We start from the raw sequence: 27,828 nt of genomic DNA on the forward strand, positions 1-27,828 counted from the left end.
CTTATTAGCAAATTTGGGACGTTACATCGCCCCTACCTGTGCCCCGAGCTTCCGTGGTTTCGTTCGTGCGAAGTCGAAGTATTTTCCGTATCTTCCGTAGGCGATGTATCAGCCCTATAGCTATGATATATCGACATATAATGATATTTTAAACACGTTTATGCACACTTTCAACATATTTGAAGTTTGTTAAAACAACTTTGACTAAGTAAAATGAAATCCTAACAGCTGCTGGAAGGTTCTAGAGCTTCTAGATTTATCAATTATTAATTAATTCATCTAAAATCCTTAAATAAACAAGCATGTGACAAGTGTCACGCTCTTAATAAGTCTATCTAAACCTTAGGTTATAATAAATAATATTTCTAGGACCAGCTATATTAATCAAACCTTATGTTATAATTAATATTTCTAAACTATAGGTTAAACTTATAAAATCCATAACTATTTCTATGAATTTCCAAATAAATCCCGGCTTGAACCAATATCCATGAAAACTAAAATTCTACAAGCTACTACTAGCTACTACTATCTAGCTAAGTAAAATTCTGAGACGCTACAACGAATTTAGCATCCCATATAGTCCACAACAAAATGGTATGGTGGAAAAGAAAAATAAGACATTTTTTGAAGTGGTTAATGCTATGTTATTATATTAAAAATTGAGTTTTAGTTTGTGGGGTGATGTCTTGTTATCCGCATGTCATATTTCAAATCATATTCCTATGAAGAAAAATAATATGTCACCATATGAGTTATGCAAAGGAAAGAAACAAAATATTGGCTATCTTAAAATGTGGGGGTGCATTGCTTATTGCAAGAGCACATATCCTAAAAGGATCAAGTTAGGTCCTAGGGCTATAAGATGTGCGAATAACAAGCTATGCCTAAGTGATAATTTCTTAAGCCTAAGTGATATTACACAAGTTAGGTGTAATATCCTTAACGATTTCACATAATGGAGGTGTTAAATTTGAGTTTGAATTATAAGCATTCCAAAATTGTCTTTTTGGGTCTCAAGTGGTACAATAAGGTATCTAAGCATGCCCAAATTTTTTGAAAGCCTTTGGAGTTGTCTAAGGTCAATTTTAAGAAAGTTGACCAATGGGGAGGCGACATGTTGCCGGTCTTTAGGCGACATGTCACCTGCCCTGTGCAAGAGAACCATGAAAAGGCCTTAAGCAACAGGCGACATGTTTCATGTTGCTAAGCAATATGTCGTCTATGTATGGCGACATGTTGCCTATGTGTGGCAACATGTCACTTGATTCTGACATGGCTATTACATTTTTTGGCTCCAATTTTGTGATTTAGAAGCTCCAATCCTATTGGTTAGACTTAATGATAGTACATACACTATAAAATAGGTTTTTTTAGGGTTTTGAATTCTTAATCACACTTTTCAACTCTCTCTCTCTCTCTCTCTCTCTATCTCTAGCTCTTCAAGATCATAAAGTTTTCTCCAAGAAATTCATTAAGAAAGTGCTTGTCTTGTGAATTTCAAAACCTCAAGCATCCATTGTGGGCTAGGAAATAAAGAATTTGGACAGTGATACTGTAACGTCCCAAATTTGTTAATAAGGCTTAATGCCTTGATTAGTGTGTTGGGAGGACATAATTGGATATATATATATATATGTGTGTGTGGAATTAATTGATTAAATGTGTGACTATGTGGCATACATGATTTATATGGTAATATGAATATATGTGCATGTTTATATGTATTAAATACGCATGTGGGCCTTGTTCTTGTTAATAAGGGCATATTTGTAATTTTGACCCATTGAGGGTATAAATGTGATTATATGTGTTAAATGATTGAGACCACATTGTTATGTGGATATATTTTTAGTATTCGACTCGAGGTGATCCTAGGGAGCGGATTAGAGGAATAGTCACAACGGGGTCAAATGTCCAGCTCGGGATGAGCCTAGGGGTATTTCAGAGACTTAGTGCATATTTGGAATTTATTGGGTAACGGGTAGTTATTTGATGATTATTTGGGAACGTCAGGATTAATTGGGAATTTATAAGGTCACTTGAGGATTAGCGGGAAATGTAGTAAATGACGGGCTTGCACTTAAAGGTATTAAGAGGCTAAGGATAAGTATAAGAGCATTTTGGTCATTCTTTAAGCTTTTGTTAGGCTTAGTTGTTAGAGAAACCACCAGAAACCACTTAGATCATTCCCTCAACTTAGTCACCCTCTCTCTCCCAAAGCTTGGAGCCTTGGTGAATTCAAGGGGAAGGGTTGAGTTTTTTCTGAAGAACTTAAGCTAGGATTACTTGAGGATCGATTCAGGGTCAAAATCATTATCAATGTAAGGTTTAAAACCTGTTTATTAGGTTAATTTCTGTGATCAAGTTAAGTATTTTTAATTTTTTAGCTTAAGTGTGAATCTTAAGATTTGAGGTAGTTTTGACTAGTTTATAGGTCATAAATGTTGTATATGCTGCAGTGAACTTGTTTGGGGGTAGTATTTTGGGAAAAGTTGAGGTTTTTGGTAGGAAATTCTGAGGATTTTCGGATTGAAGACGCTGGGGAATTTATGGGTTCAGGGTTGAGCCGCGGCGCTGTTCTTCAAGCGTCGCGACCCGTGTTCATGAAATGGCTCAGGTGGTTCTTGAAATCGTCTAGGCATCACAGCGCTGGTTGGGGCACGTCGCGGCCCGTGTCTCCTAGAAGAGAGTCCCTAGCTCTCTGAACTATAGCACATCGTGGCCCTTGGGCCTGGACCGCGACTCAAATTGAGAAAAATAGCCAAATCAGGTTTTTAAGCTCGGGAACTCAAACTTAAGGGCTCAGGAATGATCCTACTACTTGGTTTTGTAGACTTTGAGGTCCCAAGGGCTAGTATATTATTATAAGCTTTTAATCAGTTTAGGTTTTGATGGTTATCCATTGTTGCATTGTGACTAGGTTATACCGCTAAGGCTTGGGATTGAGGATCATGCTCGGGACCGTCTTACACTTGCAACTCGAGACTCGAGGTAAGAAAACTGCATGTGGGTTTTGATTGGGGCTTAGACCCCTGTTAACGAATATGATTATGATTGTGAATATATTTGTAATTGAGAATATCTGGATAGGCATGCTTGTTTATGCTGAAGTCGATTGCGTGCTCTGCAATCTATTCATTTGTTATATTTGATCTGAAAGTCTAACCTAAGGGAGTCGACACTGATGTTAAGCATGTAGAACGCAGCCCAGCCTAAGCACGTCGAGGTCAGCTAAATAACCAGAGGGCTCGGCCTAAGGGCGCCAGGCCTGAACATCACTGAATAAACAGAAGTGGCGTTTGCATTTAACTAACTGTATTGATTGCTTTACATGTTGGATTGAGTTGATTATCATTGCCTAGTTTATTGCTTGTGTTCTGTTGTTATTGAATTGATCGATTTAAGTTTACTGCTTATATATTGTTGTTCATCTGTGATTGTGAATTAAGTTTTCTTGTTGAGCCTTGGCTCACGGGTGCTATGTGGCACAGATTAAGGTAAGAGAAAGCTAAACCAGCCGTGAGTTGGAGAGCTTTAGGGGCGGCGTGTACATTTGCAGCTGCTCGACTGCCACGACCGAGGGATCAACATGGACTATAGGCAAACTTGATTTTTCCACTTAGGCTAGCTTTAATTGTAGGGAATTTACTCATTTGGTGCCCTGTATTTTACAAAGTATCGTTTCGGTACCCTCTTTTTTTAATAATGCTCATATGGTACCATATATTTTAAAATCATACATATTTAGTACCCTAGACTCAGATTTGATAAATAAAATTTTATCAATTTAACAAAACTGTCATAATTTATATGTAATTAAGTAATTAAATTTGAATTTTGAACTCATATAATTTAGAGCAGTTTGATTAAACAGGTAAAATTTTATTAATTAAATTTGAGTTTAGGGTACCAAATATGTATGATTTCAAAATACATAGTACCAAATAAATATTATTGTAAACACATGGTACCAAAATAATACTTTACAAAAACACATGGTGCCAAATGGTTACCTACCCTTAATTGTAATCAATTTGAGAGTTGTAAATGCTTTGTAAACACTTATTTTTGGGATCCCATGTACAGACTCAACTTTTTAATGAAAACAACTATTTCTATAATCAAAATCTTTTAACCCTAATCTGTTAATTAACCTTAGTAATACGTTTATGTCCAAAAGACTTAATTAGCAAGTCCAACACTATTTAAAATACACAGTGTAATGGTCTTGGCTATCCAGAGCATTACAGATACTCCTCGTGTATGAACCTTTTGGTGTTTCTTCCCAAAGTTTGAAGATTCAAGTAGTGTAGTACAACATTCTTCCTCTTGTCATAATTTGGATTTTGCTTTTCGGTTTGCATTTCGTTTCTCCCTTCATTTTTCGGTTATCTATATTATAAGTTTCATGTATAATCTATCTAGATAGGGGGTGTAAGCTCACTCTCCCCAAAAATAACTGGCTAGATACAAGACTCAATCCTATTTATCCAAATCTGATGAACTATTAGTTGGTTCAACTAAAGTAAGAAGACACAAACAAGTGAAGACCAACAACATTTGTAAGCATAAAGGTCACATGATTGAAACTTCCAAGAATCCAAAAATTGAGGTAATCTGTTTTTATGTATTGAATATTTGTTTTCATGTATTGAATATTTGTGCTTAATAATCTGATATGCATTCTGGTTGTTTGATCCTACTACTATGTGTTTCAAAACATTATTAAATTGTTGAATGTAATGGCTTATGCAACAACCAAACAAGAAAAGATATGGTCGTCCAGCATCCACTAATCCAAGTGAAACAACCATATTAAGAAGAGGAAAGATTGAAAAACAAAAAGCAAAGGCTCAAAATGCAGTAACAAGTGGTGCTTGAAAGGAAAATCATCTTGTAAGAGCCTGTTGTTTAAATATAGCTCTGGCTAGACTTCAAATTAGTGATAATATGTGTCAACACCAACAAAGTTAGCACAACTTTTTTATTTGTTTTTTTTTTTGTTGGATTGTAATTACTAAACATGGTGTTTTGACTTTATGAGATTATTATATATTATAGTTTTGCTTAATCTGCTTTATCATTAAGAAAAATGTGAATTGCAAAATATATTGCAATCTCATTGACAAACTGGAATATTTTCTTACATCAAATGAACAAAAATAATCCATATTAAATCATTTTCAATGTAAGATGTAAATTTTGTGCCAAAATTAACACAAAAAAATAAGTTGATGTTATATTCGACTCAATATTTGTAATTGTACTCCAACGCTCAAGATGCAAATTAACACAAAAAAATCAATAATTTATTTAATATTTATTGAAAACATATAAAAATTATTTTATTTTTTATTTTTTATTATCCAAATTATGTATTCCAAGAAATTTGTCATTAAAAAAATAAATAAAAAATGATATATGGTTGGTCATTAACTGTCAACTACTAAATTATAGTAATTAGTGACAATATGTTAAATAAAAAATTAATATTTATTGATGTGTCAAATTTAGCCCATACTATATTTTGTGTCAAATTAGTACAACTTTTAGCATTTGCTAAATTTGACACACTTTTTGAAAAATCATTAGAGTCATATTTTTTTTAAAGATGTATTAAATATAACATTGCACTAACATTTTGGCACTCTATTTGATATGCTCTTAGTGATACTAAGAAGCAACATAATTAAAATAAAAACAATATTCTAAATTTTCTATATCTTTTACATCACAAAAGCATTATTCCAAAGCTTCAACATCATATTGTTTTTGCCCACACCACCCCAACCAAGAGAAATAGAAGAAACAATTATCAACTCTTCCAAGTTGTTTTCAAGCCATTGTCACCTTGTTTATCTAAGTTTATCATGCTTTCTCTAGAACATGCACTTTCATAAGTCAATTCGTTTGAAGCAACATAGGAATACATTCCATTGAGGCATCCATTTGTTCACGCCCAACCGAAAAATTTGCCATCCTCATTGATGAATTCTCTGATTGTAGGTCATTAATTGTTCTTAACAATATTGGAATCATAGCCTTAGATCACAGGCAAATGAGAGGGTCTACCCATTCGAAATAGTTACATCCACCAAAAATCTAACCTCACCAAATAGTCCAAGAAAATTGCGTCACTGGCCAATATCCCTTACTGAGCTCAGAAAATAAAACAAATTAAACCTTACCCCACCTTGTAGGAGCTTTTGAATCTTCTTACAACAACAAACTACCCAACTAGTTCAGCATCATCCTTTCATATGTATTCGGCTACGCCTTAACCCCAAAACGAAATCAAAGGATATTCTGGGTTTTTTTTCTTCTACCCTTCTTATTCTTCTTTCTTCATGTTCTTTGATTACTTATTAAGGATTCAATAAAATTATATCTTCTCTTTTAATGTTGAAATTGTTTTACAATTATATTAAGTTTTTAAAATAAATGATTTAATTTTTCTTAAAATTTAATTAGGATTTTTTTTTTTTAAAAAAAGTAAAGGGTTTATAAAAGTTTTAATTTTAAAGATTAAAAAATTGTTTTTTTGCACCAATATGGTGCTTCCACGAGGCTCCCCGATCAGAGTTAACGGCCAATGACCACCAGCTGCGCTAAATCTTTGAAGACAACGAGTATCACTGCCAAATTTTTTACATAAATAATTAATTGTAACAAAATGAACTACATAAAAAGCTTAGCTGCTATTATCCCTAAAAAATCAACATTTAAAAAAAATAGTAATTTTGAGATAAGGCAAAAGAAAAAAAACTCACTTGGTCCCATTTAGAAAAATTAAATATTTTAATTAATATTTTTTGTTTATAAAAATCGTCACTTATTATTTAAATTATTTTATAATAATTTATTATTTTTATTACTTTTTAAAACATGAATTATTGTTTTGATTATTTTCTTAAAACATCATTTATATTTTTATTACTTTCAAGTAACTTATTCTTTTAATTATTCTTTACAATGCAACTTACTAAAGAAAAAATAGGACATTTTTATATGCAACAAAAAAAGGAATAAATAACATCCCCGGAACTATGAGTATTGTATGATCGTGTCCCCTGAATGATTCGCGATGTTAAAAATTCTTCCCGAACTATGCACGTTACTGAAATTTGGGTCTTCTGTTAGATTTCGTCCTAGGTAGCTAAAAAATTGATGATGTGGCATTTTGTCACTTAATATAGTAGTGTCATGTGTATAATAATTAACAATTTTGCCCTCCGAACTTTGACCACTACCAAATTATGTCACTTTTATCATAACTAATTTTTTTTTTTTCTTAAAAATAATAATTAAATCCTTAAAAATAAAAAATAAATCATTATAAAAGATTAAGACAACAAGCAATACTAAAAGTTTCAAATTAATAATTAAAATTTCAAATACTCAAAAATAAAAAATCTAATTAATAACAAATAACTTTTTTTGTTACTTTTTCTTTTCTATTACAATATAAAATAAATATATCTTAAAATAAAAAATTAAAAATAAATCCAAAAAAAATTCTCCTTCGTCCTCCTCTTTTTAAATTAAAAGTTTTTTTAATTATTTAAGTCATTCGTCATTCTCTTTAATTAATATTTTTTTTCTTTGTTTTAGTATTTATTTTAAATGTTCATTCTAAAATAGTTTTAAGGGTTTATACATTTTTTGACCCTATGTTTTGTCTCATTACCTGTTTGGACCCTGTGTTTTGAAAAATTACTTTTTGGACCCTATGTTTTATAAAATGATTAAAATAGAACCATAAACTCAATTTTGATGAAGAAAAAATTAAATATAACAACACAGTTTTTAATTAGAATGATTTTATTTTTGTTCTGAATTATTAATTTGGTAAATTATTTATGATTTTAGTTGAAAAAACATTAACAAAAATCGGATTTAGGGTTCTATTTTAACCATTTTACAAAACACAGGGTCCAAAAAATAATTTGTCAAAACACAGGGTCCAAACAGGTAATGGGAAAAAATACAGGGTCCAAAAGGTATAAACCCTAGTTTTAATTAATATTTAAAAAAAAAAGTGAAAAAGAGTTATTTGTTGATAATTAAAATTTTAATTTTTTAAGGATTTAATTATTATTTTTAAGAAAAAAATAGATTTTTTTTAATAAAATGGGTATTATTTGGTAGTGGTCAAAGTTCGGGGGGAAAATTTGCTAATTATTCTACACATGTCACTACCACATCAACAGACAAAATGTCATATCATCAATCTGTTAGCCACCTATAATGGAATCTAATAGAAGTCTCATATTTCAGTAACGTACATAGTTCGGAGAGAATTTTTAACATCACGAATTATTCGAGAGGCACGATCATATAATAATCATAATTCGGGGACAAAAATATTATTTATTTAAAAAAAAGTTGACTAACTATATCACTAGTAATGATATTGTAAACTAATAAAGAACACGACAATTTAGTGACGAGGCTAGAAAATATTATTTAAGTGAACTATTAATAATTTTAGTTTGTTAAGAGGACTTTATTGTAATTTTAAGTATAATAATGTATAATTTTTTTTACTTTAATTTATATGTAAAATATAGAAGAAACAAAATCAAGGGATTTCTTTTTCTAAACTTCTCGACTACTGAAGTGAGTGAGAATACATACCAAGAAGAAGAAAAAAGGTTGACACAGTCTTTGACAGAAGAAAATGTAAAATGTGTCTATATTTCATTGTTGTTAATTTAGGAGTACAGAAGAATATATATATATATATATAGTCCCTTAGCAGGGCACCACGAGTACACAGCAATACAGGAAAAAAGGACATGTGTCCACTAATATTAACAACAGAACAAAAACACCTAATACAACAGCAAGATATAATTAAAACAATTAATCATATCCAAATCATGGTTTAACATCCCCCCGCAAACTCAGCGGGCTAGGATGCACGGTGAGTTTGGAGCGAAGTTCTTGGAAGCGTGAGGAAATAAGCGGCTTAGTAAGGCAATCAACAACTTGGTCCACAGAGGGTGTATACGCCAGTGACAGAGACTTGCTGTTAACACGTTCACGAACAAAATGGTAGTCCAGTTCCACATGTTTAGCACGCGAATGAAAGACTGGATTGGCAGCCAGGTGCAAGGTACTGATATTATCACAAAAAATTGTTGGAGGGGCAGATGGAACAACTCCAAGTTCACCAAGTAAAGCTTGCAGCCAGGACAGTTCAGCGGCTCCATTGGCAAGAGCCCGATATTCAGATTATGTGCTGGAACGGGAGACTAATTTTTGCTTGGATGAAGACCAAGAAATCAGATTGAGACCAAAATAAATGCAATAAGTGCTGGTACTCCTTCAATCATCAGGACAAGACCCCCAATCTACATCAGTGAAACCATAGAGCTGAAAGGAGGTGTCTGGTTGAAGGAAAATGCCAAAAGTGGGCGTGCCTCTCAAATATCGTAACACACGCTTGGCTGCCTGTAAATGGGTGGAAGTAGGAGCATGCATAAATTGGCACAATTTGTTTGCGTGTAAGCGATATCCGGATGAGTGAATGTGCAATATTGGAGTGCACCGACAAGGCTGCGGTACTCAGTAACGTTGTCTAATGGTTGACCATCATATAGTGAAATTGAGCCAAGAGCAACATGAGTAGCTACTGGTTTAGAGTCTATTAAACCTGTCTTGGTAAGGAGATCTCGAATATATTTGGTCTGAGATAAGTGAAGACCAATAGAGGTGCGATGAACTTGAATTCCAAGAAAAAAAATGCAAAGGGCCGAGATCCTTAACAAGAAACTTACTGTTGAGGTACTTGAGCAGTCGAGAGATTGTGGCCGAGCACGAGCCAGTGACAATAATGTCATCCACATATATAAGAAGAACAAGCATCACGGAGGCAGATTTAAAGATAAACATAGAGTGGTCAGCCTTAGAAGCAACAAAACCCCAGTCAAGAATAGCAGTACTTAGTTTAATAAACCAAGCGCGAGGGGATTGTTTGAGCCCATATAAAGCTTTAGAGAGCTTGCAAACATGTGTAGGATGAGTTGCATCCACAAAGCCAGGGGGTTGTGTCATATATACGGTCTCAGACAAATCACCATGAAGGAAGGCATTTTGAATATCAATTTGTTTGATAACCCAATTCAAAGAAACAGCCAAAGATAAGATGAGGCGGATGGTAGGAGGTTTAATAACCGGACTAAAAGTTTCATGGAAATCCAAACCAGGCGTTTGATGATACCCTTTGGCCACGAGATGCGCTTTGAAACGATCAACAGAGCCATCAGCATGTAATTTTATTCTGTACACCCATTTACAACCCACTAACTTACAATTTTGAGGTGGTGGAACAAGAGACCAAGTGCCTTGAGATTTGAGAGCATCAATTTCAACTTGCATAGCTTTTTGCCACTCAATAAACTTGTTGGCTTCATGGAAAGTACTTGGCTCAATAGGAATATCAGCAGCAAGCATTGAAAAAAGCTTCGATTTGTGTACTCCGGCTTTGGCTCTGGTAATCATAGGATGTATGTTGGTGGTGAGGACAGGGGGTGGTGTGGGAGAAGGGACTGAGATAGGCTGGGAATTGGAGGACATACGAATGGGAGAAGAGATATTTGTAGTGGCAGAGGGTACAGCGACGAGGGTGGAAGTTGAGGTAGGAAAATTGGTTGTTGGAGTAGGCAGATGTGTGGCTGATGTAGAGGGTATGGTGGGTACTAGAGTTGGTGAAGGATGAGGTGTAGGCAAAGGCTGAGCAGGGAAAGGTAGTGTGTGGAGGACAGTGGGTAACTTTGTAGGTGGTGGGTTGGATATGGGAGGTGTCTGATAAGGGAAAGAAGCTTCATCAAAAATGACATGCCGAGTAACATAAAATTCTGCCATTTTGGGGATTTAAGCACAAAAATCCTTTGTGTTGACTGCTGTATCCCAGAAATACACATAAAATGGAACGAAGTTCCAACTTGTGATGATTATAAGGCCTCAAAAATGGGTAGCATGCACAACCAAAAATCCTGAAATGTGAGTAATGTGGTTGCTTGCCATATAAAATGTAGAATGGACAGTGGGATTGGAGAACCCTTGTGGGAAGCCGATTAATAATATAGACCGCTGTAGTGAATGCATAGGGCCAAAACTCTAATGGCATAGAAGCATGAGCCAAGAGAGTGAGCCCAACTTCAACAACATGGCGATTCTTACGTTCAACACGTCCATTTTGTTGGGGCGTGTGAGGACAAGATAATTCATGAAGAATACCCTGCCGATGAAAATAAGAGGAAAGAGAACGAAATTCACCCCCCCAATCGGTACGAACACGCCTGATTTTAGAATCAAATTGAATGGAAACCATAGATTGAAAAGTCATAAAAGCTTGAAAAAATTCATCCTTAGTATGGAGCAAATAAAGCCAAGTAAAACGACTGTAATCATCAATGAATAAAGCAAAATAACGAACACCATTGATTGCAGAAACAGGGGAGGGTCCCCAAAGATCACTATGTATTAATTCAAAAAGCTCGGTAGCCCGAGTTACAGAATTTGAAAAAGCAAGTCTATGAGACTTTGCTAATTGACAAGAGGAACAAAAAGATACACGTTCATTCTTGGAAACTGAAATATTACAAGAAGAAATGACTGAATTAACAACTTCATGGGACGGGTGGCCAAGCCGAGAATGCCAAATATCAACAGAAGATTTCGTAGAAATCAAGAGCTGAGTCAAATGTGAAGACGGAGATGAACGAACTGGAAAAGGGGAGACCCTGTAAAGACCCTCATCAAGAACTCCTCGGAGGAGGATTTTGTGAGTGCCCTGATGTTTGACACAAAAAAAATGAAGGGTAAAACTCAACGTAAGCATGATTGTCATGACATAGTTTAGAGACACTTAACAAAATTTTTTGAGAGTGCAGGAGAGTGATAAACTTGATGAAGTTTTAAAGAATGAGCAGAAGTGGGAATGAAAGCATTACCAACATGAGAAATGGGAACAGTTGTACCATTGCCCACTGTAATTTGGTCTTGGCCTGCAAATGGATGTGCGGATTCTAGTAAATTCAGATCAGGGGTGAAATGGTGAGAAGCACCCGAGTCCAAATACCAATTTGGATCCGAAACAGTTCCAGCATGAGCAATGTAAGACGATGGTCGTGGAGAGACAAACGTATTATATTGTTGTGGATTAGATTGTTGAGAGAAAGCTGCAGGAGGTTGATAGTGTAGGTTAGTGTGATGGAAACATTTGTTGGCAGTGTGGCCTACTTTGTAGCAAATCTGGCATTTGGGTGGACGAAATGAAGGTCGAGATGTGGGATTGGAGGGTGCAGGGGATGAAAGCCAGGGGGAAGTAGGACGTGGTGAAGGATAGTGTTTGGGAAAATGGGGTCGATGAGGGACACGGGTCGGATAGGGAGGGGCAGAAGAGGTTGGGGTGATATGTCTTGGCGTGGATTTGGGTAGCTGAAGATTTGAAAAATTGGCTTGAAGGGAGCTGAGGTTTGCAACAGCATTTTGGCGATCTAGACGAGCGTCATGACTGAGCAACAGGGAATGAACTTCTTCAATAGAGGGTTTCAGAGACCTTGCTTGTATTGAAGTTACAAAAGCGTTGTAGTCAGGACCCAGTCCATTGAGGAGATAAATCAAGTGATCATGAGGAGAAACTGGGTTATCAGCAGACGCAAGAGTGTTGCACAGAGAGGTAAGCTTCTGTAAATAAGCAAAGGCAGTAAGTCCCTCCTTCTTGATATTTTGCAAAGTGGTGCGGACTTCAGAGACCCGGGTAAAGGAAGCAGTAGTATAAATCTGTTCAAGAGAGGCCCAGATCGCAGAGGCTGTTTGAAAGTGAACAATCTGACCAAGCATCCCATCCGACAATGAAGCATACAACCAGCTCATGAGAAGGCGGTTGAATCGATGCCAAGAGGTGAAATCTGGGTTGAGTTGAGTAGTAGAACCTACAATAAACTGAGATGGGCAAATGCTAGAGCCATCGATGTAGCCTTCAAGGCCATTTGCTATGATTATGTTTTGTATTTGCATGCGCCAGACTAAAAAATTGGACTCATCAAGTTTAACAGATATTGTTTGAGTAACAGATGGAAAAGTAGAGCTCAAGGGGCTCGTATGAGAAGAAGAAGGCGATGAAACAATGGAGGCAGGCACAGAGGTTGTAGATGGGGGCAGAGGTGGTGTTTGCTGTTGATCCATATTTGGAGGTGAGCAGGGTCGGCTGCCTGTACTCAGCTTAGAAGTCATGTGGCCGTTGTGGCTCTGGTACCATGACAGAAGAAAATGTAAAATGTGTCTCTATTTCATTGTTGTTAATTTAGGAGTACAGAAGAGAATATATATATATATATATATAGTCCCTCAGCAGGGCATCACGAGTACACAGCAATACAGGAAAAACTGACATGTGTCCACTAATATTAACAACAGAACAGAAACACCTAATACAACAACAAGATATAATTAAAACAATTAATCATATCCAAATCATGGTTTAACAGTCTTTAATATAAAAAGAGAGAGAATTTTGTTGGGTAATTATTAAGATTATAGAAGAATAAGGGTGCATTTAAAAAATTTCATGATGATTAGATTTGATGTAATTAGAGGGAATTACTATGTTAGAAGTATTTGTTTAACTAAGTTTGCGTATGGTAAAATTTTTGTTTTTAAATTTTTTAAACACAAAAATATTATTTTTGTTTTTTGTTTTTTGATTTTTATAAATTAAAAACATGTTTGGTAATTTTTTTTGTTTTTTTGTTTTAAAATAAATAATGTTTGGTAACTTTTATTTTTATTTATTGTTTTAAAAAAATAATAATAGAAACATGTGTTAGTAAACACGTTTTTATTTTTTATTTTCTAAACTAAAAAATAAAAATAATTGTTGTCACCATTATTTATTATTTTAAAAATAAATATAAAAAAATTATGATAAAAAATATCAAAATTATAATATCTAAGTAACTGCAGACCTTAAAACTCATTATATATTCATCACATTACACAATCAATAAATTCTACATAATAAAATAAAAATATATGGACTAATAATTGTGCAAAGTTGAAAAAAATATATTAAAAGAGTCATTACAATAAACTAATATATTTACTCAATTTCATTATCAGCTGGTCGTAACAAAAGTTCACTAGCTTAAGCTTCCTCAAAATAAAAAAGTAAATATTGTGGAAATCATTTCTAGATTTATCATTGAAAGTTTATTACAAATACGCAAATCTATCTCCGAATAACATAATACAAGAAAAACACTAATTGGAAGTTTGGAAAGGTAGCTTTTATCATTAAGCATAAAGAATAAACACTAGTCCAAATTATGTTTATATTGATTAAACCTCTTATTAACATTAAGCAAAAATCTCAGGTCTCCACCCACCAGATTTGTAAAACAAAACTTCAGGCACCCCAGATACACCCAGATGGCACAAGCCACACAAGATTCCATGACATGACATCTAACTAAACTACCCTTAACCTAATGCCAAGAATTTTAAGGAACCACAGCTCGTTAATGCCTGGTGTTATAAACGTTACAATGCTTTTGTGCTCCAAGAACTAAGCATTTGCAAATATTTGTCCATGAACCACCACAAATCCATATGCAACCCCATGTTCAAAACTTTTTGCTCTACATTTCTCTGATTGTGCAACTCTGTACGAAACAAGCATTGGCCCTTCTTTGATGTTTATTCTTGGAACTTCAAGAATAGCAGTGCAAATCTTGATAAAACATCAAAATATGTATGTATGATTACACTTTCATGGGTCAAGGACAAAATGTATGATTGTGAATAAGAGCATAGATGCCAACAAAGTACAGACACATAAAAGATATTTAATACAAATCGGAAACAACAACAAGCACCACCAAAGCAGAAAATAACAAATCAATACCACATATAATTTGTTATTCTGCATATTTACAAATGAATTCGTATATTCATGTTAATAATCTTTTTTGGGTTTTGTTTATTTGTATTATATTTGTGTTAATTTATTTAGAAATAAGAAAAAGAAAAGATCAATGATGAATTGGCGACAATCAATGCTCATATATTTTATAAATCAAAGACAGAAAGTGCATTATAAGGTTCAGGTTCAGCTAAAATGAAAAGCACTAACCAGAAACTTGAAGAAAAGAAAGGACAATAAAATCTATGTATCAAATAAGATATGACCTTGACAACCATTGTCACACTTTCTTTCTGGAGACAATACAAGGAAGCCAATAAAACCAGCTACTACAATAAATACAAAAAGATCCTGTTTAGAGAGGTATTAAATTTATCAAATGTCATTCTACTCATTTGTTCAGATTAAGAGCATTTGCATAGAGAAATGACATTCCAATCAAAATAAGCAGATCTAAGTTAGAGCATGAACATCTCTGTCTAGATTTTTTTTATCAAACAATGACCAAAATTCAGGGCAATAGCTTCAAAATCAGTCAATTAAAATATCCTCCACAAAGTAACCATGACCGGAACATCAAAATCAACCAATAAAATTTACAATTAACAATGGATAAAAGACATTTCAATTCCTTGTAATTAAACAAGCCAAGCTAGTGTATGAATATGTTTACCTGAGTTTTTATCAGTGACCAAAATTCAGAATAATAGCTTCACAATTAACCAATTAAAATGTCATCCTTGAAGTAACCATGACCAAAACACCAAAATCAACCAATAAAATAGGTAATTCATTCTCATAAAGTAAAATATAAACCCTCATTTGCTCAAATGCTCACGATGGAAACAAAAAGTTACAAAATGTCAAAATAAGAAGGAAGCCCTCTCTGTAGGGACGCACATTTTTCCCATGGGGACGGGGTCCCGCGGGGACCCGCCCCTAATAGGGCAGGGAATCCCCATCTAAATGGGGAAAAGGGCGGGGATGGAGATAACTTTCAATCCCCGAATGTTAAATGGGACGGGGACGAGCATATCATTCTCCGCCCCAACGGAGCCCGTTTAATTTTTTATATATTTTGTAATATTTTATATGTATTTTATATATTTCTTTATGTGTTTTTGTAGTATAGTAGTCAATTTTTTAATATTTTAATTTTTATGTACGATAGTGTTTAATATTTTAAATAATAAATATTGTGCAATATTTTTATTTACATATAATTTACAATTTTTATTTTAAAATTTATTTTTTAAATAAATGGGTTTTCCGTGGGGATTCCCCGCCTCAATAGGGGATTCCCCACCTCGTCCCCGACGGGGAATAAGCGGGAATGGGGCGGGGATAGGTATTAGAAATATAAATGAGGATGGGGACAGGGGGAGCAGTCCCCGCCCTGTGTGCATCACTACCTCTCTGTCATTTTATTATATGCATGAGATTCAACAATCAGAGAACCATAATAAAATGAGAAAAGATAATCATGAAACAACTAGTGAATAACCCTGTATCACATAAACAAGTGACAACAATCGAACAAACAATATTACAAACCACAAACCCTATTCTTAAACAAAATTAGAAGTAAATTCATACCTTAACAGTAGAAAAGATTCAACCTCATAACCTCAGTGTTTACTTCATTCCTTCATAGATCCAATGCCATTTTATAAAGCATATCTAACATTTTGAGAGAATTCATGATGAGAAAAGAGATTGTGAGGAAAAAAAACATAGAAGGGAGAGATGATTAAAGAGATCGAAAAAATAAGGGAAAATGAGATAGTGATCTGAATAAAGTTTAGAGGGAACTCAGAAGCCTTTGATGCTTGAGGAAAATGTCTCGGCTCTCTGTGGCTACAGGACGAAGAAAAGGGAAGAAGAAAGAGGAAGAAAAAAATGGAAATAAATAATAAAAAAATTTTAAAAGTGAGAGAATTTTGTTTCCAAAAATTAATAAATTATACTTAAAATTTTATAATATAAAAAGTAAAATTATATTACCGAACATGTTTTCTTCTTTTGTTTTCATTTTTTCAATTATTTAATAAAAAAATTATTTAAAAACATGTTACCATACAGAACTAAGTAATTATATTGTAAGCGTGTAATAGAGATAATTGACGAGTTCACTCTCCAATCTTCAAGAGGACACTAGCATTAGTGTGTAATTATATTGAAAATCGTAAATGTTTCGCTTTATATTAGAAATTTAAGCAATTAAAATTTGTTTTAAATATTTTTTTACTAGATATTATTAATTCTAAATATAATTTTTAATTATTTTGTTAAACATAATAATGAGAATTCAAACATAATTACAATTTATTCAAACACATTATACATTTTAAGTTGCTTAATTACAATTCTAGCAATAACACAATCCGCCCTAAAAGATATTTATCTAGTAGAGAATATATTTAAAAGTATTTACCACAGTACTTTTTTTTTTTTCATTTTTGCTAGCCCTATTTACCTTTTCACTTTCATAAAATTAGTTTTTCATTAATATAAATTATTAAGTTTATACTTTCACTAATACAATTTGCTCATTGGTTTGGTAATATATGAAAGCATCAACCACACCAGCTAATTTTTAAGATTTTGGCTGTAAGTTGATATATAATTTGAACAATTTGTATTTTTGAAACATTTATCATCAACTTCATATAATACAAGTATAAAAGTGATAAAAATCAATATTATCTACATCAGAATGTCTTATAGTGTGATTTCATTCATAAATGACAACTAAATTAACCAGATTAAGTATGTGTTGTTATTTATAACTACATCAGCTAATTTTCTAGTTTTTTATTGCAAAATAAACCAATTTTTGGTTACCTTATTCTAAAACGAGATTTTGATATCTTGTTGTGAGCAAATTGTTTGAATTCATTCAAGAATTGAAAACTAGTATCTACAATTCGGTAAATTTAACTGATTTAGTTGCTCGGATATACATGTACAACATGACAATTAAGTGCAGAAAGAAAACTATGTAGTAGCCAAGAGTGGAGGACTATGATTATAGAAGAAGAAGAAGAAAAAAAAAAGTAAATAATAGTTTGTATTATGTGTTTTATTCAAATACACATTTGATATTTGATATTTTTAATAATTATTTCATATTTTGTGATTTGAAATTGTACATATTTAATATTGTAAACATAAATTTGACCAATATGGCCAAACTGCCTTTGTAATTAAGTAATTAAAATTTGAATTTAAAACTCATATAATAATTAAAGACAATTTGTTCATATTAATAAAATTTTATTAATCAAATTTAAATCTAGAATATTGTCAATTAAAATAAGTATTATTAAAAAAACAAAATACTAAAATTATATTTCAATAAAACACCAAATATGAAATGTGTATTTATAGAAAAGAAATAAACACTCCAAAAATGTATAAATGAAAACACACTATATTTAATTGAGAGGAAAAAAAGAAAGAGAAAAAGACATCAACAACATATTTTTTGGATTATGAATTTAGTTATATGAACCTTAAAAATCAGTTACTATATTAGTTATGATGTAAAATTAAAACATTTTTGTAAATTTTTTTCCTTTAAAAAAACAAGAGGAAGAAAAAATTGGTTGGCACAAGCAATTTTGGATCGCCTCACTCCATATCCATCGCTAGTTCCATTGTCTTGATGTCCGATGACACAGTAGACTCGTGTCTTATTTTTCTGACACACAATACTATTGTAAACTTATCTCCAATTATACATCGACACGTAGTTATGATGAATGAGCATTCAAGTACCTAATACTTTCTCACTGCCTTAACCAAAATTAAATAAACTGAGAAAATTGTTTTTAAATGAAAAAACAAAAATAATAACAAATAAAACTTAAAAAAAAAAAGTTGACACAGAAAGTACAGAACCTCGCTCAACTCTTTCATCCTAAATTTGTGAATTTAGATGAAAGTTTTGGCTTTTGCAATCCGCTTCTCGTTTTTGGATTCTTTCAATACCTCATCCTCTGAACCAAATCTTTTTCTAAATCATTACCCCCAAATTTTGAAATCTCTTTTCGTTATCCAAAATTTTCCATTTTTGCTAACAATTCCCCTGGATTTTTATGGTATATTTTGATATTTTGAGGCTGAAGATCCAATGCTACTTCCAATTTGGTAACTTAATTTCTTCAAATTATTCTTTGTCAAGTTATGTCATTAGTAATCTGTAACACTAGTTTAGTTTAGTTTAGTTTAGCTTTTGTTTTTGGATCTTTGGATAGTTGAGTAGTTAGAAAGCTGTAAAATCTGGTGGTTTAGATAAATAGTAGAGATACCCATGTTACCAATTCTAGATATTTTTCCAATTCTCGTCGATGCTGGTGAAGATTTGGTGGTTTTGGCTTCTGGGTATTTTTTGATTTGTTTCTATGTTTAGGGTTTTGGTTATAGACATTGTCGATCTCTGTGTTGAGAGTAAAGTGTAAACTCTGTTTCAAATGGAGTACGGACGGGAAAGCGTGGTTCAGGTGATTGGTGGTTCCGGTGGTGGTGCTGAGAATTGGTCCGGAGACCAAGCCATTTGGGCTACTGAAGAAGATTACCGAGCTTGGAACAACAGTGATACATCTGGGGACACATTTTCGAACTCGAATTATGAGCAGAGGCAATCCCAGAGTCGGTCCGGGAGCGAACCTCCAAATAAGAAATCTAAGAACTCGCAAGATGTAACTTCGTCAAATAGGTCGAAAGCTATAGGCAAAATGTTCTTCAAGACCAAACTTTGCTGTAAATTCCGAGCGGGGACGTGCCCCTACATCTCCAACTGCAACTTTGCTCATAGTATTGAAGAGCTTCGAAGGCCACCTCCTAATTGGCAAGAGATTGTGGCAGCTCACGAGGAAGAAAAGGCGGTATCTTCAGAACCGAGGGAAGAGTTTCAGATTCCCTCAGTTGGGTCTTCAACATTTGTTGTAGAGACTCCAAGGTCCTATAAAGGAAGACATTGTAAGAAGTTTTATACTGAAGAGGGGTGCCCTTATGGGGACAGTTGTACTTTTCTTCATGATGAGCAGTCCAAGAATAGGGAGAGTGTGGCTATAAGTTTGGGGCCTGGAGGGTATGGTGGTGCGCCGAGTGGAGCAAACAACACCGCCAACAATAACAATAACAACAGCAGCAGTAGCAACAACAACACCACCAACAACAACAATAACAACAACAATAGCAACAGCAACAACAAGCCGTCTAATTGGAAAACGAGGATTTGCAATAAGTGGGAGTTGACAGGTTATTGCCCGTTTGGAAGCAAATGTCATTTTGCTCATGGTTCCGCAGGTATGATGAAGTTTTTACCTTCTTTCTTTTTTGTTCTTAAGATTTGGGAAGCGTTATATATTGAAGCATTGTTTTGGAGTTGGTCTATGAAGTTTTAAACTTGCTATAGTCAATGAATTTTTGGTTTGGTTAGTACTATAGGAAGTTAACAAAATTCACAACTAAACTAGTAGAAGTAGTATCGAAATGAAAGTTATTATTACTTTTTTTTTTTTCAATTTCCACGGTGTTTTTATGTAAAATTTAGTAGAGCATTTCTCATATTCCCGTATCTCTAAAATTCTGCAGTTCCCTGTTGTAGCTCTTGTAATAAAAATATACAAAACTTTTTTCTATTGTAACCTGTGGACTAGAAACTATGGATTTGTTAAAATAACGAGATATTACTACTATTAAATCAAAGAGAGAAATATGAAGCTCCTGTTTTCCAACGTTTTTTAAGAAATAGAAAAACATCATATATTTAAGCATTGAATGAGTGTTATCCCATGAATGGTTAAACTTGAAAGTCCAGGACATTTTAGAAATGAATTAGAGTTGGCCTAAAGTTCCAGTTTCCCTGTTTTATGGGAAAGGTTAAGCCCTAAACTTGCAAGTCCTGGGCTTTTTTCTCTGCTTGTCATTATTGGAAATCCATTAAATTATTTACAATCTAATTGTACTGTTTCTCGGTATGGTGAACAATATATATGTGTGTATGTATGTATATATATATATATATTGTCTTACCATGTATGAAATCTTTTTCTTGCTTGAACTTCTCTTTCTGGGGTCTCGGGCATAGGTTTCTTGCTTCGTTTTATAGGTGCCCTGGTGTTCCATGCTGTGAATTGTAGTGTTACCTTATTTCTTCACTGTATATGTTTTTTTAAGTGTAGGATAGGAAGCAACTCAGTTTTGATATTGTCATCCCTATTCTATGATTTTGTTTATCGTAGACATGTCACTATCAAATGCTTTGTATATACTGAATTAGTTATTCAAAAGCAAAATGACCCTATTCTAAAATTAATTAGTCTTAAAAGACCTACCTAAAGGCGACGTCTGGAAACAAGCCCACACCTAAGCTTGTAAAATTAAAGAGGAAAGTTCATGTAGAAAATCTTTTAATATCCAACCACGTAAAGTTTCATATTTAATATTCGTACCATCCAATGACTAAATGTACACAGAAGACCCTTTCCCTAAAGTAACTGTTCTTCTTTCACTTGTTTCTATATCTAGCCACCCAAAATGCCCTTATTTGATTTATACTTTATAATATATGCCAAAGTTTCCAGGTCCTATTCTCTCCCAGGAGATGAAACAAAAAGTAGGTACTTTATAAATATCTGTAGGGATATATAATTTTCCCTTTGAGCATTTTAATTGACAGCAGGTTCTACAAAATCCCAGAACACGCTAGAGAGATGTCACTAACCACTTTTAGATGTAATCGTCTAATTTTGTCCTTTGATATAAAGTTATATTTAGATTCTGATTGTAGATCAGGAGGTGCTTCTGCTGTATATTTAACACTTAGGCTGGCCACTGCTAGTTATTTGGATTTGGGTTGGTGATTTTCCACTATATTTTCAGCTAGAAAGATTTGCTACAATGGCTTGTGCAAGTCAGGTCACGAGATGTTCTACACAGGAAATAAAATGTTCTCCATTATACCAAACATCTAAGAACATTATGCCTTCTCTTTGTAACTAGTTTCCCTGTATGTATTTTTTGGCGTTGATAGAGTAGGGTACTCAATTTGTTGCTGGGATAATTTTTTTTGGCATTTGCTTATTTGATGAACATAAACACAAAAGTTAAATTCATAACATATCATAATGTATAAAAGATGAGAAAAGAAGTAGTGAACTGCAACTTCTATTTGTAAAACTATTTTATTGCTGTGGAATTGTTCTGTTTAGACTAAAGTAGTTTCAAATTTCTGGTTACAGAGTTGCACCGTTATGGTGGTGGTCTTGTGGAGACAGACGTGAGAGACCCTTCTTCGGTTCCAGCAGAAAATAAACAGCAGGGTGGAGTGACTCCGAAAGCTGCAGCAGATACTGTGGTTGCATCAGTTCCTTCGGTTCCTCATTCAGATGTTTTCCACTTAGGAGTTCCATCACAACGGTCATCTATAGTAATTCAGAGGCCAGGGCATAGAGCTCATCAAAAGTGGAAAGGTCCTGACAAAATTAGTAGAATATATGGCGATTGGATTGATGATATTGAATAAAAATTTGAATTTGCTGACCTGCAAATGTCGAAACAAACGATAATAACCCCCTGAATTTGGCATAAACTAAATTACCTCTGTACGATATTAATTTGATCATGTAACTCTGTAACTTATGATTTGAAGAAAGAACTTTTCATCTTACTTCAAATGGTTGGTTGTTCATGTTAGAGCTCCATATTTATATGCAAATCTTTGTTGTATTTTAGGTTCATTATAAAGGTCTTCTGATGATCTTCCAATTACCACTTCCCTCTGTTACGGTAATGTGTTATGTGCTTGTACCTACTACAAATATACCGATGAAAAATAAATCAAAAGTGAATTATATTATGTTCATAGACCAAATGAAATAATAAATTAAAGTTTGTAGGTATTCATTTGTTTATCATATAACAGCAAAATAAATACAGAAGTTTTGTACCAAAAATAATAGTTTTAAATCTCACGTAGTTTGTCATAATAGACTCGACTATTTTTCTATTGGGGAAAAAAAACTAATGAGTTGAAAAACTACAATATCTAGTACGCAAACTTAAATTAATATTTTTAGAAAAGGTCAACCAGTGAATTAAAATTGTTTGTTCAGAAAGTTCAATTAGGTAGTCAAATAAATAACCTCTATTTGCACTTGGTGCAGACATAATAATTTAATTTAAAAATAATACATAAAAAAATCGTATAGTACCATTTAAATATATAAATTATCGAGCAAAATAGGAGTCATTTGTAAAATATTTGTCTCTGATATATATATTTTTTTATATTACATGTCTATTTGAGTCTCTTTTTTATTGATAAAATAAATTATACAAAACCATTCTTTTGAGCGCTTCTTTGTCTAAGACTCCATACGAAAAGAACCTTTATTAGAGTTAAAAAAGAATCATCCTTCCAAGATTAATTTTGACAATCTTGATGAAGGTATGGTTACAAGAAAAATGTTTGTTAATTTTGAAACTAAGATGTTAAAGAAGCTTTTATCTAATGAATTTTGGGTTAAAGCTATGTAGAACAAACTTGAGCAATGCTCTAAAACTGATATATGGGCATTTGCACCTAGGCCTAATGATATCAATGTAATTGGTACCTGTTACACCCAAATTTTGATAACAGAAATTTTAATCTCAAAAGTCAGGCTCGTAAAGTGTAAGCTCAAAATAAACAAATTAGTCATGAGATCAACATTAATGAGAATCGAGTTTGATAGTCTCATTCAATATTAAAACGATGACGTCGTAGGTGGTAAGCTCGGAACCACATGATCTCGAAGGTTCAAGCCAAGCTTGAAGTTACAGTGACATGGGTTCAACACTTGTTTAATTTTCATGGTCTGTTTGTATTAGCATCAGTCAAGAAGGTTCGAGCCTAAATATTGCAAGCTCGGAGGAGACGACCTCGATAAAGATACTTAATCAGACTGAGGGAGGCCAAACTAGCAAGCTCGTGATGATTTGGTGATCTCGAAGATATGTAAGTTGAACGTGTGAGGTCGATGGCCAAGTGTGGACGTGGTTACTGTTTAAAAATCCCTATATCCAAGGGATTTGTTGTAATCTGTTAATGAATCCCGAATATCATGGGATTTATTAATAAACGAGTTTTAGACTTGTTTATCTATGTGTTTTCAGGTTAAGTATTAGGTGTTTAGTTTTGTTTTGTTCTATTTTACGCTTGTGTTTTATGTGTTTTCAGGTATTGAAGGGCTTAGGTGTGGAAACATGATGGAAAAACCAACAAAAGGATAAAAGTTGGTGGAAAACAGTGTTTCGGGGGAATTTCTGCGACCGCAGGAATGGGATTATGCGGCTGCAATTCCATAAAAGTTTAGCATTTCTAGGGTATTCCTGCGACCGCAGGAATGACATCCTGCGATCACAGGATATGTCTAGAAATGTGAAAAACAGAGATTTTTAATGAAGGGTGTTTTGGTCATTTCATGTTTGGGAGAAACGCTAATTAGGTTTAAATCACGATTTTGGAGAGAAAATGACACTTTTTGCAGACCTAGACTGAAGAAGAGGCTTGGGAATGCTTTTGATGAAGATTGGATCTATCATTTAGAGTTCTTTTCTTCTTTTCTTCTCTTTTTACTTTTAGTTTATGTTAATTTCATGTTTATGGATTTCTTAGTGATAAACATGAACTAAATTCTATTTAGGGTTTTTAATTGAATCTCTTGAAGCTTTATTATGAATTAATGCAAGTTTTCTATTTCTTCTTCATCTAAGATCTATTCAATTTGTGTTTATTGTGTATGTGGTTGACTGCGCACCTTTTACATGCTATTTATGAATTCAAATCAAAATATGAGAAGTGAGATTTGGATATGCTAAAATTGATAAGACAGATTTCAATTTAGAACGAGATCAAATTGGTTTATGTGATTTAGGACTGAGTTCATTGCTTCTTATTGTTTAAATTTCTCATAGAAATATAGAGAATTTTCATTGGGTCGAGTTTTATATTTCTTAACCAGAATATATTAACACTTTTGCATGTCTTTCATCTTAGTGAGAAGAATTATCTTTGTGAATGCATTAATGAATAATAAAGTAAATAGTAGAGGAGATTAAAATCTCTAATTTCTCATTTATATATTTGAATCAAGTTTATTGTTGTTGTTCTTCATTTAATTTTGTTATTTGTTATTTATTATTTTTATTTAAAAAAAAATTCCAATTTCGATTACCAAATAGAAAATAAAATAGGCTATTGGTACTTGACAATCAGTCTCCGTGAGAATGATATCGGTCTTACCGAAATAAACTACAAAAGCAATTACGTATACTTGCGTAGCTTTAAATTTTCACAACAAGTTTTTGGTGCCGTTGTTAGGGACTGATAAATTTATCAATATCAAATAGCTAGTTTTGTTTCTAATTTGGTTGGTTCTCTTGAAATAATTTCTAACTTGTTTGGCTGCAGTTGTTCTCCATCTTAGGTACTTTCTTTATATGTGTAACGTTCTGTATTTTTGGGTACCTTAAAATGACTCGGGTCGGGATTTTTGTCTCCGAGTTAAGAATATTATTTTAAATAATATTATATTTGTTTGGAAATTATTCCATGAGTTATTGCTAGCCAAATTATGGATTTTGTCATTTAAAAGTCAAGATAAGACTTTCGGTCCTGGACCGACACAAAAACCCTGATCGAGTAAAAATCTCGGAAAATAAAATGAAAAGCTATGGAAAATATATATTGGGCATAAAATACATTCATAAAAATTAAAGTTTGGTCAAAAATAATAAACCTAAGGAAAAATGGAAATTTTAGGTCATTTTGTGTTAAATGCCTAATTTTACCGAAATTGGGAATTTTATTCCATGAATGGACCTTAGGTTAAATTTTATAGTGTGATTAATTAAATTAAATGTGTTAGACATTTAATTTAATTATTTAATATTAAGTTCTATGATTTAAAACTTAATAAGAGTGAAAGGTGTATCAAAAGTCAATTTGGACTTTTCTTCTCATGAATTAATTATTCACCTTTATAAAAAAATAATAAAAATAAAAATATATAAAACATAGATAGAATGAAAAGGGTGGCCGGCCATGTAATTTTGTAGAGTTGTGTGAACCCAATTTTATTAAGTTTAAATCCCATTTAATTAAGAAGTCAAGTGGGCAAGTGGGTAGAAAAGCACTCAAGTGTTTTGTGATATTTTGAAGAGTTTTGTGAGCAATTCTAACCCTAAGAACCGACCACTCTCCCTCTCTCATTCACTATCATCTTTTTTGAAAACTCTCTCAAAGTTTTCTCTCAATATTCAACCTCAAGAACACCAAGGAAACTTGGAAGCTAAGTCTTGGTCGAGGAAGGGTTTTCCCTAAGGTAAAGTTTCATTAATCTAGACTTTTGTCAAGATTTAATCATAGAGTTTCAAATAGCTAATTAAATATGTTGTTGGGGGAAGTTGGTTAGGGTTTTTGAAAGGTTTTGAAGGAGCCAAAGCTAGTAGGAGGATCAACACCTTAAGCAAGAACACCAAAGAGGTAAGAAGTTTACCTTTTATGATTTTGTTGTAGGGTTTTTAGTTTTAAGCATTATTTTGTATATTTAATGCTTAAAGTTTCTTATTGGTGATGTAATAAGGTTATGGTAGTTGTTTTATATTTTTTATGATGCTTGTGCATTGATTTTTTAAAATAGGAACCAAAACCCCCAAGGGTTTTGTAGGAAACCCTAAAACAAAACATGTTTTGAGCTGTGACTTCCAAGGGGTCAAGCAGCCACTGTATATTGATTTTTGTAAAATTAAATTGTACTGTGATGTTGTTGAGATTGAGTGCATAAAATTGAGCTTTTGAAACACTAAAAAATGTTTAGAAATGAGTAAGTTATGCTATTTCAAAGTTTAGGTAAAAAAACTGTTTTTTCGTATTCTTATTTTCGGAACCAAGTTTGGACAGCCACTGTATAGGGAAAATGAATCCAGTTTTTTCTAAAATTTTGTGGACATATTGTTAGCATAACCTAGTATTCCACTGTAAAATTTGGTAAGAAAATATTGAACGGTTTGAAAGTTATTAACTGTCAATGTTTGGAAAAAATAAGGACTTGAAAATAAGGTCATTTTTACCTCATTATTGGAAAATGATTTCACCAATAAAAAATGCTCATTTTGACCTAAGATTTTACAAAGACCTAAATGGCATACCAAAAATGGAATTGGGAAATTTTAGTAACAATTGGGTAACTAAATTTCAAGTTATGAACTAACAAAGTATATAGTTAAAAATGTGAAAAATAGGCTTATTTCAAGATATAAATTGGTAAGTCTTGAAAACATATTTTCACTAAAATTACCACTTTGAGTTTAGTATGAATTATTTTTATTAAAGAATTTTTATTCTTTTTAAAAATAAAATATTTAATTTATTAATAGTTAATAAATTAAAAGAGGGTTTAAAACCCTATATTTTGAGAAAATAATTAAATGAATTATTTTTCTAGTAAGTAAAATTGATTAATTGATTTTGGAAAATTAACTAGTCAAGATGGGAAATTTTAACGGTTTTCCTAATCAAGACAAATTAGGCAATTTTCTTAAAATGATTTTTAGAGATTAAAACCTTAAGAAAAATAAAAGGGAAAATTAAGAGTTTATTTTCTTTAAAAATAATTAAGGAATTTATTAGTATTTTCTGGATATAATACCGGCTAAAATCTTACATATTTTAACTGATTTGTCGAAAGTGTGGGTTAATAGCGATACCTTGAAAGAATAAGATTTTTAGCGGATTGTGGGAAAATACCATTGTGATACCCGAGCCTAGGTATTGAGACCTTAGGATAGGTCTCCCGAGACTTAGAGTGTAGTCTCAAATATTTTTGTATGAATTTCCTTAA

General features: G+C 32.9%; 1 protein-coding gene across 1 annotated transcript; it reads left to right on the top strand.

Moving 5' to 3' along the window:
* Window positions 1–18,781: 18,781 nt before the first annotated feature.
* Window positions 18,782–22,683, top strand: LOC133777852 (zinc finger CCCH domain-containing protein 12). The gene is made up of 3 exons (XM_062217602.1): window positions 18,782–19,087; window positions 19,350–20,248; window positions 22,186–22,683. Exons 2-3 carry the CDS (start codon window positions 19,411–19,413, stop codon window positions 22,467–22,469), a joined length of 1,122 nt encoding a protein of 373 aa, XP_062073586.1. The 5' UTR covers window positions 18,782–19,087; window positions 19,350–19,410; the 3' UTR covers window positions 22,470–22,683.
* The last annotated feature ends 5,145 nt before the right edge of the window (window positions 22,684–27,828 follow it).

The sequence above is a fragment of the Humulus lupulus genome, chromosome 5 (genome assembly GCF_963169125.1).
Source record: "Humulus lupulus chromosome 5, drHumLupu1.1, whole genome shotgun sequence".
Lineage (NCBI taxonomy): Eukaryota > Viridiplantae > Streptophyta > Magnoliopsida > Rosales > Cannabaceae > Humulus > Humulus lupulus.

Coding starts and splice junctions, on each gene's coding strand:
- LOC133777852 (XM_062217602.1), top strand. CDS start 19,411: ATGGAGTACGGACGGGAAAGCGTGGTTCAGGTGATTGGTGGTTCCGGT. Junction 20,249..22,185: donor TTTTGCTCATGGTTCCGCAG/GTATGATGAAGT, acceptor TTCTGGTTACAG/AGTTGCACCGTTATGGTGGT.